Raw genomic sequence first — 14,497 nt, 5'->3', positions numbered from 1 at the left:
TTGGAAAAAAATATTTCAATAAGACATTGCGGTACATACTCAATTTCCTTGCCAAATATTTGGTTTAAATTAATAAATCGCTGCTAATAAATCCCACTCATATTAAAAGTTTTGTATAAACATACATGATGCAGACATTTTTGCAATCGACAAAATTACTGATATCAACAGACTAAGAAACTGATTTGTTCATTTACATTATATGAGGCTATTGTTTTAAAGTCGCTAACCTCCATTTTTACTTTTTTTTTATTAGGATTCTGTAGTCCACTTTTCCATCATGTGTATATTCATACAATATCTTGCTCGTTAAATAGGATTAAACATCATACGCCATTTTTTATATTTTATGACTAAAGTTGATTTTTTTACTAAGTATTCGCTTTTTTTGCAAAAAGGAAATATTCTATTTGCAGTCCTAAATGTGCTTTTGAGAACATCTCAAAATGACAAAATTTAAAACTGACATAATATGAAGCTAAAAGCTTTTTTATGAATTGCTTTGAAAATATTATGTGGGTAGTAATAATTATTTAGTTATAACAATTTATAACAAGTTATAACAATTATTGTAGTCTAAAATGTTTTTTAAATAAACTTCAAATTATATAAGTACAATGCAAATATGAAAAACATTCAGTCAGGTCATTTTGTCATTAGTGTGTTTTGATCAGACAAGCCGTTTTAATACATCATTTCTTGATTGCTCCCTCATTGCTCCATCCTTGATCTTCTGAGCGACCAAGAGTCTCCACCACTCCTTAATACATAGGTCATGGCATCAAATGTTGTCAGCACTTACGATCAATTCAATTGATCGGTAATTTATAGTTACATAATATTAATTCTGATAAAAATGTCAAAACACTATATTGACATATTATTACAACGAATATTGTCAGTTTGAAAATCAATAAGTTTCAGCACCTAAAGGTACATATGTATTGATGCGAGATGTCTGGGACTCATGACTACTCGTTTAAAATCAAATTCCGCCTGTTCGATGCTTGCATTCTGACGGTGCTGCTTTACGGTAGTGAGTCATGTGACCTTACGAAGGCTCAGAGCAACCGTATACTGAGCTCAAAAATAGATATTTGCAGTGTATACGGTGTGCGGTGGGGTATAACATTGGGAGTAATGATGAGATCAGAGAGCGGACCATGCAGCCTCTCATCACACTAAAAGTGGAGAAGCGACGTTGAACTTGGCTTGCCTGTTCGTCAAGGTAACTGGATTTCGGTGTCCTGGAAGGCCGCTAAATACCATCAGCAGAGTGTATACGGCACGCTTGCATAACATGAGAACATGCAAGAAGACTGGTGAGCGGCACGGATTCTTGGAGGCGCAGTGTGGTATTTATATGCTCTACTCAGGAGCGGATATTGTCAAAGAAGAATGTTGTTTTTCTCAAATTGTAATATCTACAAATGATTTTTCTACGCTGTAAAGAAATCATTTTAATGAGACTTCAGTGACTATGTATAGTTGCAATAATTATGTCAATTTAATTTAATAAAAATAATAGTTTTTTTATTTGGTTTAATTATACAGGTGGTGGAGAAGGAAGGTACACAGATCACAGGTTTCTGTAGCAACAAAATAAGTCAGTGTGCCGACTGCAGATACATCTCCATTGTCAAAATTATAATCATAGACTTATCCTATAATGTAATCCTGTCAATGATGTCAACTCAGTTATGAACTAATATAGGTACTCTTTTAGAAATCATGTATCAACTACTTTGTAAAGTTATATTTTGTGTACAATAAAATAATGTATATATTTTGTGCATTTTTCTTTTTTGACTTGATATAGAGCATTACATAATTTAAAATGTGTGGAGATTTGAGGAACATTCTTAATCCACTCTGGTAAACAACCGGACATGGCAACACAAGCAATGCACACAATATAATAATGACACACCCAGCAGCTTGTGGTCACGGCTTCCTTGACATGTCATATATTGCGTGTTCAAATCAAGTCACGATCATCAGTTTGGATATAAGATACAATGTATATTCTTTTGAAACACAGACTTTACTCTTATTTTTATACCACTTAAATTATGTTATCAGAAGAAATTTAAGATACAAGAATTATAATAAGTCGAGGAAAGCGCTCCGGAGATGAGCGTAACGTGGTATGTGCGTTGAGTCAGTCAAATCGCACAGTCACATTGCTTGTGTTCCCATGTCTGAGTGTTTGCTGAAGTGAATAATGAACATCCTCAACTCGCCACATAAAGCTATCTATATTTTTCTACCCTACGAGTAATTATGTAAAACCACTGAACCTATTTCAGTGGTTGATAGCATGATTAACCAAGAAGAGTGAAACAAAGTGTTAAGTATAGTGGTATAGTTTTAACACATGCATAGATTTATTGTCTTCACAGATCGTTCGGTAGTTTTATATTAGTGTTTGATTATATTTTATTATTCATTTTAGTCTGTTTCCGTGGTCCTCTTAACGTAGAGTTAAGTAAACTCAGTCAAAACGTACTTGAGTGTGTGGTGACCTCAGTCTTGGGTAACTGCTTCTGAGACATTTCCAGGCATAAACAACTAGTGATGTTAAACTGCCTGATTAAGATCTGGTGTGGTGTGGGACAAATTGGTTTTGATGGGTCTACGTTTATATTCTGTATAACCACAGACAATAAACATCGAACTTATGCGACAATTAAAGTCATATAAGGCTTCTAACTCTGTACATTTTATGCATACATGATCATATGCATTCAACTATCATACATAGTATGGGCTTACATAATATGCCTTTTTGACGAGATAATTAGTATTGTCGACAATAAATTTACACAATGTGTAAAGCACCTATTATTTGTGGAGAATGTGACAATATAAATAAAACAACAAATTTCAATTCATAATACAATATTATATTGTATGAATTTTTATTAAAAAATAAATATTTGCAGCATCGCATACTAAATGAACAGATTTAATCAAGAAAATTTACATGAGATTTCTGTGCTTCTACCAACCGCAATAAATGCATTGAAAAGATATATATATACATCAGAATATGTACATCAAAAGTGATTATCCTCAAAGTAATATAAAATTTAAAATACCCTCATCTCATCATAGTGCAATAATGAATGGTGCTCACTAAATGTGCATTTTATTCCTAATTTTCACTGTAAATTAGGAAGTTTTCTCGACGGCCAATTTTTTGGTTTTATCATTTTCTGGCTTATTGGTAATTTCATCTACATAGTCCCTAGAATTTCCACCCAACTTGGCTGCAGGGCTATGTCCCCTCAGTCTCTTCATTGCTCGCTTCACCGCCTGAAAATCATTGTTTATTATTCACAGAGATTGTGTTGCCATTTCAATAATGAATACAAACAATACTCGGGATACTTTATCCGCGGTGTACACATTCACAAATAAAATACTGATTAAGTATCCATTAAATTATTTAGTCTATACTGTATAGTTTTTATACATTTACTATTGTATCTCAATCTAAAAATATTTTTGTTAACAAAGAATAATCTGAAAAATGACAACAGCAGGAAGCAACGTTGCCACATTAATCACTGTTTTACCATCATTGCACTCGTCATCTATGCATAATTACATAGTTAGTAAGTATTACATAACAATTATTAATTTTTTTCAATATCACAAGTTTAAAATTGTAAAAAAAACTTGTAAATTCATCTACACGCGCAATTGTTCGCGGCTGTCAATTGTCCCGGTACTATACACAGATTATTATTTTTTTCTAATAACCAACTACATACTAGGTAAACATACTGAAGTGAATCAATATTATACAACTTGGAAAACCCACAGAAGCATACATATCTATTAAAAAAATCCTATCTTGGATTGTACAATTAATCTATCTACAGTAAAACCCTGTTAATATTATGAACACTGTTAATTCGAAATGAATGAACCATAATTATTGTATCGGAAAGAGAAACAATTTTCCAAAGTTGCAACAAAAAAGAGTTTTACAGTTTTTTGCCATACATTTTGTATTTTATATTTAAATTACGTATTTTCATTAAAGAATGCGTGTATGAAAGAATTCTGTGTATATTCAGTATTGAATAAAATAATTAAAATTAATTATGTGATGTAAATTACCCTGAATTCTAATCCATCGCAGTGCTCAGCAAACATGATTTTAAGAGGTTTAAAAAAATGTGGCAGCTTCCATAATTCATCCAGGGTAACCTAAAAATACAATTTTTTTTTTAAATTAACAATTAATGTAAAAAATAAGTAACACGTGCATGTTAGTTGATGAATAAAAACCTTAATTTATTTTAACTTTTAAAGTTAGATGCATTCAAATGTAAATCATTATGTACATACATAATAATATGTATCTTGAATTATCTCTGGGGATTCGCAATATTTGAATTAGTGAGTTAGTAAATATAAACGCAGCATCTCGGAAAGACCAAATTCCAAAATGAATGTCTTTTTTTTGTGGGGCAGTATTAATTGCAATATGCCAAGGCTGTCTATAGTCAGGCCGCGGTACTAAATGATGAGTTTCGAATGTTTCGATAATAGTGCTAGTTATTGCGTAATCTCATTTATAATATTAATTTTAAAAAAATTTGGATTGTCACTGCGTGTTCTTCTTTCTTCTTTCCTCGATGTTTCGGGCTCGTTGCAGAGACCATACTCAAGAGATAATGTAAATGCGAAAACCGATCCAAGTATATCAAAAAGGGATCTGTTTAGCTGAGAGCAAACGTTGCTTAACCCGGCCGGCGCCGATGTCACACACCTTGTACAAATCGGCCAAATTCGCAATGCGCATGTGTATAAATCGATGTCACCGCGTCCATATTTATCATACGGGACTGATTTTTTCACGTAAATTTGGCCTGATTTGTCCTTCTCCTGCCACCTATGACATATTTTAAAAGCATTGGTTCTAAATATAAAATAATCACCAAAGTTTCGAACCAATTCGTACGGCCAAGTTTTGCCGGTCGACAGAAATCAGTTTGAACTGCGCGCCGCGACTGCGCAGTATACGACAGACTTTCAACCGAGCGGGCCATTGCGCGGGATTGTATTTATCGCATACAAGTTGAATATTTACCGCAATCGTTGATAAATACTTTTTTTGCTGTCTGGTGTACTTATCACATTAAAACTGGCATGATTAACTATTGAACGTATGATTTTATTTTACCGCGATTTTTAAAATACTTTTTGTACTGTCTACCGTGTCCCATTTTAGTGAATGTGAAAATTAATACTGATATCAATAACTATTGTGTGTGAGTTTAATGGTTTCTGTGATTTGGCGTTCCCTAATACTGTAGTTAAACATTTTAAAAACATTTCATAGTTTTATAGTGCGTAAATATGGAGGAAGAAAATGTGCGTACTAATGAGGAATTGGACTCAGATTATGATATGTCGGAAGAGGAATTGGAACAGCATGAGACTGATCATGACGTCGACGATACGGACTCTGACGAGCCAATTGAATTTTTGCGGTCGTGGAGAACTGGCCCGTATATTCCAATAGTTCACGAATTCAATGATTGTCGATCTGGCGTGACATCGAACGACTTGAACGAATCCTCTCCCGAATGTCTTTTCTTTGAACATTTTTTGAATAAAAATATAATGTCGGAAATAGTGAACCAAACGAATACATTTTTTAACCATTCGTACAGTGCGGGAGACCTTGGACCGAAATCGCGATCACACAATTGGACAGACACGTCAGTGCCGGAGTTGTATACATTTTTTGCCGTATCAATGCTGATGACTCGAAATAAGCACACGTCGATAGAGGAACATTGGAGTACCGATCCTTACCTGCATGCAGACATTTTTGGGAAAATAATGGCTAGAAATCGATACCAACTTATTTTACAAATGCTTCATTTTTCTGATCCTAGTGTGACCGCCTCAAATGATAGACTAGCTAAAATTAGATTACTGTTAGAACACACAAGAACAATTTTTAGGGAAACGATGATACCGTATCAGAATCTTTGCATAGATGAGAGCATAATCGTGTTTAAGGGTAGATTAATTTTTAAACAATTCATTCCTTCCAAAAGACATCGATTTGGAATAAAAATGTTTGTGATGTGTGACGTAATGACAGGATATATTATTGACTTTATAATTTATTGTGGGGAAGGGACTGACATACAAGACAATGAAAATCTCGGTATTTCCGGTGCGGTAGTGACAACGCTAATGAAAGACTACATCGGGAAAGGTCACACCTTATGGTGTGATAACTGGTATTCGAGTCCGGCGCTTTTTAAATACCTTCACTCTCACAAAACGAATGCTTGCGGTACAGTGAGAAAAAATCGTAAAGATATGCCAGAGTTCAGCAAACTGAAAAAGGGAGATACCGAGTCTAAGTACAATAGTCCACTTTTGGCTCTGAAATGGCACGATAGGAGGGATGTTCACATGCTATCCACCCTCCACGATGCATCATTTGGACCAACGGGAAAAGTGAACTATAGAACTGGCGAAAACATCGAAAAACCAAAATGTGTTATAGATTATAACAAAAATATGGGTACGGTAGATAAGTCCGACATGATGCTTACCAACTTGTCGTGTATGAGAAAGTCGATCAAGTGGTATAAAAAGGTCGCATTCCACATGATCGACTTATATTTATTAAATGCTTTTTATTTATATAAATTTATTAAATGTGACAAAAAAACATTGGGCGATTTTCAACTCTGTGTAATAAAACAATTAGTGAACAAATATTGTGTGAGAATTTCAAATGCACCCCTGCCCAAGCCGACAGCGTCAACTAGCGATAATCCCGTACGATTATTGCCCAAAAGTGCAACGGGACATTTGCCAGAATACATTTTACCGACACAAAATACCGATAAGCCTAGAAGGAGATGTTTCGTATGCGGGAATTCTAAAAAAAATCCGAAAAAAACAAAACTCTCTCGCTATATGTGCCCAACGTGTGATGTTGCGTTATGTCTGTCACCTTGCTTTAAAATATATCACACGTCAAAAGAATTTTAAAATAGGTTTATTATTGTATTTGTTTTTTTTTTAATATCTGAGTTCGTGTTAATTTATCAATAATATTCAATAAGTTAAGTGTTTGTGTAGTTTAAATATATTAAAAGGGTCCCCTTTATATTTGTTTACGACTCAACCCGAAGACATTAATATGTGATTTATCGATATGCACTTGAAAATTAGTAACACTTCAATTCGTGGGAACGTAATGCACAAGTGTCGAAATAGTACACACCGCGCAGAGCTCTAACTATTGGCTACAAAATGGCGTCTTACGGTGAGTTCTTTCAAATTTGGATAGCATTCGTTTGTTCGAGTGTTTCTGATATTATAACTGATTTATTACGGTTTTTTAGTGTGTCGAAATTATTTTAATGGTTTTGGGTTCTCGACTGGAGCTGTGACATATTTTTTATTGCTTTTTTTAGTATAGAACAAAGACGATAATGAAATTCATGCGTAGTTATGGTGCGTCATACGATTTTTGAGGCAGGTGCCGGGTTAAGAGTAAAAAGTGTATTAGTTTACTGTGTTGGTTGTGATGACCAAAGATAACCCGATTGAATATTGGATTTTGTTGAAAGTGCCGGAAGTCAGTGGCAAATGGTGGAGGTAGACTGTGGAGATGCAATATAAATAGTGCAGACTAAACTTTGTCAGTCAAACTTAATTGTTTTCATTGAACAGTAATACAAATTGCAAATGGTATTATGTAGATAGTTTTTAAAATCCAATTAAATCCTGCCTCCTATTCATGTATAGAAAAAGTAGACGTGCTTAATTTATATATTGTCAGTCATATCGGTTTGTCTCGCTTCATTCGCCTCTCAATTTTTCATGTCACCTGCTCCAAATATAAAGCCTTATTTACAATGTGGCAGTGAGGAATGGTGGAGGTAGAGTGTTAACACAATGCTTATGGGCCCTTTTAATTAATTTTGTAATTAACGTGTTAATTTGCATTTGAAAAGCAATTAGCAAAAACACAATTTTGTGCGGCCCGTAAACAAATTGTTAAGATCCGACATAAATAGCGCACACTAAACTTTGTCAGTAATACATATTTGTTTTCATTGAACTAAGACTACAATGTAAGTTTGTTAGTTTTTAAAATTCAATTGAATCCTGCGTAAACTGAGCCATAATAGATATTAGTCAAAAAATATTCATCCATTTATAAAATATTTAAAATTATGCCATTAAATCATGCATATTTTTAGATTTTTTTTATCTAGGGTTCAGTTAGGTAGGGCTTAATGAATTTAAAAAAATAGTCAATCTTATTTGTAAAATGTATTCTTAATTTAACGAAAACAAATATGTAAGTGTGACTGAAAAAGTGTGTAGTATTCTGTCAGAACGAAGTCAGAACGTCCATAGCATACCTAAACTACTATGGTTTGGTTAGGCCGGGTTTAATTGAATTTTAAAAACTAATTGACTTTCTATGAATTTACACAATGTCAACGACTGCGGTTATTCATTACTCTTCATGTGTTAAATGCAATAACCAAATAGGCCGTAGTATGAATGCAGTTTCGTACATTATTTTTTAATTTAGAATTAGTTGCAGTAACCACTCTCCCATTATCATTTATTTACCTGCATAAAATCGAAAGCTACTCCAATGGAGTTGGCATTCTTTTCAAGGTGAGGTGACAGTCTTGGAATGCGCGCATACCGCTGGCTAAAATGCGTGAGCAGCGTGAACTCAGCATTCATTTTTTTTCCAACCATGACTGCCTGGCCTGCCGTCGAGTGCATTTTCCGTCTGGCCTCATTTATGAGATCGTCTTCCATCGTTGCTTCGTGGATGAGGAGATTCGAATTTTGTCCTGGTAAATACACATGAAAATGGTGAATCAAAAGGACATTGGATACAACAGTTACTAGAAATATGTAATAATAATAACATTAAGTTAATATTAAATTTTAGGTAAAGTACAATATGTTAACAAAAAACCATTTAAAAAAATATAACCACAGATTCTTATGAAAAGAAATATGGATTTATTCTAAACGTAACAATAGGTTTAATATAGGTACGTAATACTATTTTATGTGATCATTAAAATATGTTCATTGTTATGATGAGAAAAGATACAGCATTATAATGCACCGGTGATAAAGGGTGGAGGTAGACTGTGCACACTAAACATTGTTTAGTCATATTACTTATTTGTTTTCATTGAATAAAGAATACAAATTGCAGACGGTGCTGGTTAGTTTTTAAAATTCGATTCCTGCCTAAATCAAACCATCATGATGGTGTTGGCTGTGGAGATCCCGACAGAAATAGTGTACACTTTGTCAGGATACTCAATTGTTTTCATTGAATTAAGAATACAAATTGCAGATGGTCTTGGTTCATTTTTTTTACAATGTTTTTATTAGGTCGTATTCTTATTTGTCCGGTACAAATCTTGCAATTGATTATTAATTAACTTCCCGACTAGCTATTATTAGCGACTAGTTATTAGCCATCTTTAAGTAGAATTAAATTCATTTTCAGTTAATTCTGATTTGTATGAAAAGTTATTCGGAAGAAATCCGTAATCCAATCCACTTTATTGGTTGCTAGGAAATTATTAATATATACGTGTGTTAGTATGGAAATCAATATGAGTGTCAAAATGACATTTCAGTATTATTTCTATCAAATACATTTTTTTTTTATCGTTTAAGCTAGTCAAGTCAAGTTTATATGATTCAACAGAAAATTTTAAAACGTATATAAAAAGTTCTTTTTATCTTGTAATTATTTTAATTCATGTTACTCATGAGTAAACCAAACCATAATTCATAAAAAATATTCTTCTATCTATAAGACACCTAATATATCACAAATACTCCATTTTCAATCTACATATTTGGGACACTTTCCTTGTTGGTCAATTCTAGAAATATGTGTCACATTGCGCGTCAAATGGTGCTTCTGGAAGACACTCTTTTGAATAAAAGATAGAAATGCTAAACCTAGTCGCCATAGACCAAGACTTTAAAGCCAGATTTGGTTTATTACATAATGACGACCAAGCCATAAAACACAAGAAATACAAAGCCCGCTTTATGTCTTCAAATATTACTAATATTGAATGCGCATTTCGTTCACTACATATTCTTTAACGTGTTTTTTAAGTTTATTTTATATTTAACCATGATCGAGAATTGTACCTTTTTACAGGCACACTGTGTTCATTATTCAATATGTTCAGAAATATCTGATATGGTGAAAAAATCATATATATTTGGCGGTCTCGTTGTAGAGAGACGAGACCGCAGTAGTAGGATGGCCAGGAGGAGAGATGAGAAGTCGAGATTTGGTGGTTGCTCCGATGGACGGAGGAGCGAGTTTTAGAGTCGGTACAAGAATATATTACAATACTTATGATACTGTTCCGAGGTCCGAGACTCAGTAGATGAAATGCTGTGCGGAGCGATACAGAGACCGTTATAATCAAGTGAAATGTCCAATCAATTATGATCCGCTATTTATCGACCGACGCACAATTAAATAATATGTTGGAATGACTATTCAATAAATTGTGAATTTTTGAGGTCAATTATTTTGTTGAGTTTACGATAATTGGATACTGGCCGATTCTATGTGAAAATGAATATTAATAAATAATATTATAATTGAGATCTGGGTCAGAGGAATCCGATGACAGCCACATATATTTTAAGTAAAAATAATATCTCACCAATATCAATCAGGCAGTCACTCGGCATTGTGTCTCCGGAATATGTTATTTTCTTCGATTGCTTTGTAGTCATTGTGATTCCGAATGAGTTGGCACAGTGCTTCACGGGACAGGTCTCCAAAGCAGTTAAGCCTAGAGTTTCTAAAATTGAATTAGTAACTAGCGGTACACTCGATTCAGGGTCTTTAACCTAAAAAAAAATACATGGTATTTGTATTTTAATAATTTAGATGCTGAAAAGTCAAGTGATATAACTGACAACTAAGTTAAACAGCAGTTAGGGACAATTTTCACAAATTTCGCATGTGCTTTTAAAATTCTCATTAAACGACGATGGAGGCACTTGGGCCCTAGTAGTCAACTGCATATTCGATGGCTCCAGAAGGTATATAATCATTTCTCTAGCGGTTGTCCACCCGCCGAGCAACATGTCAGTCCATTGTCAATTCATATGCTTATTGACCTCTATTACATCGCATAGTCTTTGTAATCTTTCGACGTTGTGCTTTACATGAACCTTTCCATGCCACATTGCGCTACTCGTAATTTTTTGATATCTCTTACATAAAAAGTCCATGTTTCAGACACATATGTGAGTACTAGTAGCACACATTGGTTGAACACTTGAGACAGAATAGGAGATCACCTTTAAAGATACGTACATAATTATGTATATACCACCATCATTCGGCCCATTAGGATCATAGAAACCAATCTCAATTTTTACCGATTTTGATTTGAGTTACGTATGGTACCGGACGTAAAATAACATATTACATCAACATCAAAAAATTCAACAGATAATAGATAGTTCAATGCGTATCTGCTGAAAACAGTTTCTTGTTCAACGGTATGTAAATTATCTTGCATTTGGTTTTTTCTGTAAAGTAGAGAAAACTGAGATACGTTTCTTTCGTCTCAAGGGGCCGAATTGACAATTTTTGTCCAAGATAGACGTGGTTGTTGACTTGCTCGATTTGAGTAACATTGATGAGGATCATTTTCGGTTCAGCAAATCAGTTTGTGTAATCATGTAGTCGTTTTATTCGTTACATGTTACGCCCATTAGTAAATCAATGGTTGTCAACAAAATTTAAAACATTTCTAAACATAAACAAATATCTATGATTTGTCTTGTCCCACTAATAGATACTGTAACTAATAAATACAAAAAAAAACTCAATCTCATGTACAGAATGTTGCAAATAGTTATGTATTTGGACTTGAATCCCTTGTGGTCTCATCCCGTGTAATGACATATATATTTGTACTAAAACGAGAACTTACTAAGGATTGGTTGGAAATCAGTCGGAACTCTCGTAAGATTCTTTCAAACCTACGATCGTACAACACAAGCCAGCTCATTATTTGCTTTGGTGCCAACAGGAACAGTCTGTCATCATCTCCTGATTTATTTTCATTGGGATTATTAGTTTGTAAGTGAAGTTCATCTAATGCCCTTCTTCTTGCTTGGAGAACGCCGATCAAACCTAAAAAAATATTTATAATATAATGAAATAAGAATTTCAAAGAAAAGATTCTATTTTGAGACAAAAACCTAAAAGAAATCTATACTCACTGAATCAAGTGAAACATTTATTATTATAATCAGAATAAGTTACCGATCGATTAGTAATCAAATTACCGACAAAATACAAAAGTTTTTCAAATTAATATCAATGGTTCATTTACAGAATTAGTGTAAATCTTGCTATAAACAGGTTTTATAAATTTAAGTGTATATTTCAATTTATGGGAAATTTCGAATTAACCATATTCGTAATAACAGAGTTTTACTATATATGAGTATACTTCAATATATATGGTCAAAAGCTAACAAAAAAATACATATTCTATACCTAATTTTACATAATATAAATATATGAGGCCCGCTAATAAGCGTATGAAAAAAATATTTATAAAAAATATAACTTGAAATTAAGATAAAACAAATAAATGTCTATATGTCCAATTTTATTTTGCTTATATTTATTGCAATAGAGGTTTTATTGACTAATAAAAATGGGCATTATGTTCTAATTTTAAACACAATACTAGAATAGAAAAAATAATGTTAACCCTTTCCCGGCGACCGTATTCCAGTAGGATACAGCTAGTACGTAACACATGGGCGACCGTATAGCAGTCAGATACGCAAACCTTGACCTGTGGATAACGCAAGAAATATTTTTCATGCGGCATTGAGAATTTTTTTAAAAAATAGCCCGATCCATCCGCCTACTTCCACCTATATAACTTTGTCAAAAATATGTTGTTTTAATTTCATAAACATCGATCTTTCGAACCCTCTCGATCTATTGAGATTCGCCGGTACGATTGCATCAGTTCAAATCTACGCGGTATTTTTTAGCGCCTGCGCACTAGGTATACAAAATATTTTCATTCGAGTTTGAGTGTGCGCCGAGTGATTTATCGTGTCAAGTTGAATATTCACCGCGATCTTTACAACACCATGTTTGCGGGAATAAAATAAAACCAAACAACCGAACCTGTGTCATCAAAATATTTATAAATATGTACTTGAACTTGTGTTCTGGATTATGTCATTTATTTTTATTACTCATGGTCATGTCGTCATGTGTCACCCCAATTGTTTGAAAGTCATAAATCGAGCTCATTATTGAAAGTCGTAAATATGTCGTAAAGATACGTCCACACGGAATGAAAAAATATAATATATTATTATATTTTAGTTAGGACGATTGCGAGTTTTACCAATAAATTACGAACTACTATGAAGGAATATATAAAACGTATAAATAAACGTAAGTATAAAAAAAAACACACGGGTATACAACATAATATAAAATGTAAATCATGGAATATTGACTTTTCAACTATATTACATATTATCTTTGTATGCAATTTAATGTTTATGAAATTTTAAAACCTCACGCAATAAATGTTTTTATAGCACTTTTACAAGCACGCAGCAGATTTTACAAAATAAATATTGTTTTTTTTATAAAACATAAAACGACAATCACTAACATAACACAATGCTCAATAAAACTGAAAAGTTTAATCTAGTAAAAATCCAAATTACACTAAAAAAAGAACATAAGAAATTATTACAATATTTCAACCACTGTGGACTCAACTTTACGCGACCCATAAAACTTGTAATAATATGCGACACAATAAAAGCTATTATTTTCAATATTTTTAACGGCATTTTTAAGTGTTTCTAACATGACTAAAATAAAATTAGTGTCAGTGATTTATTTCTTTTCATAGGCGCACAATCTCAATGACGCGTTTTTACGTCACAAACATGGCTGCGTATTTTTTCGGTACAAGGGACTATGGACGATTTTATTCAAGCATTCACAGCTAAATTAAACAATCGATTCTATTTTTTAGTGTGGCACTTCGAACCTTATGTATCTAGGCATGATAACAGTAATACCAGCTATTTTTAATTGCCGTATTTATCATAATATAGCGAAGCATAGCATTTAGAAAAATGGTACCGCAGAGAGAGCCCCTTTCATATTGAAACTGACGCGGCGGCCGGGTTAAATGAACATTAGGCTTGAAACACAAAAATGTTGTTCATCACATATACTGAATAGTCAAATACGAATTCAGGTTATTTAAAATATAACAGAATATTGAATGTCATCAAATGATGGATTTTTCATTAATTATCACATGAATGAAAACTAAGTAATGATCTACATGTCACTAGTGTTAAGGGTTGGAAAACCAGGACAATCCCGGAATTATAT

General features: G+C 33.2%; 1 protein-coding gene across 2 annotated transcripts in view; it reads right to left on the bottom strand.

The window, feature by feature from the left end:
• Positions 1 to 2,884: 2,884 nt before the first annotated feature.
• Positions 2,885 to 14,497, bottom strand: part of RNaseZ (ribonuclease Z) — a 36,309-nt gene continuing 24,696 nt past the window's right edge. For both annotated transcript variants that reach the window (XM_085949636.1, XM_085949637.1), the window contains 5 exons: positions 12,033 to 12,235; positions 10,746 to 10,935; positions 8,644 to 8,876; positions 4,132 to 4,221; positions 2,885 to 3,318 (listed from right to left, as the gene is read on the bottom strand). In XM_085949636.1, the coding sequence (XP_085805762.1) occupies positions 3,175 to 3,318; positions 4,132 to 4,221; positions 8,644 to 8,876; positions 10,746 to 10,935; positions 12,033 to 12,235 (860 nt within the window). In that variant the 3' untranslated portion in view covers positions 2,885 to 3,174. The remainder of the gene's footprint in view (positions 3,319 to 4,131; positions 4,222 to 8,643; positions 8,877 to 10,745; positions 10,936 to 12,032; positions 12,236 to 14,497) is intronic.

Source organism: Rhyacophila brunnea, unplaced genomic scaffold (genome assembly GCF_057557595.1).
Source record: "Rhyacophila brunnea isolate RB1 unplaced genomic scaffold, BYU_Rbru_1.0 scaffold_22, whole genome shotgun sequence".
NCBI lineage: Eukaryota > Metazoa > Arthropoda > Insecta > Trichoptera > Rhyacophilidae > Rhyacophila > Rhyacophila brunnea.
Note: the sequence above shows the minus strand (reverse complement) of the source record. Positions and strands in the feature narration are given on the sequence as shown.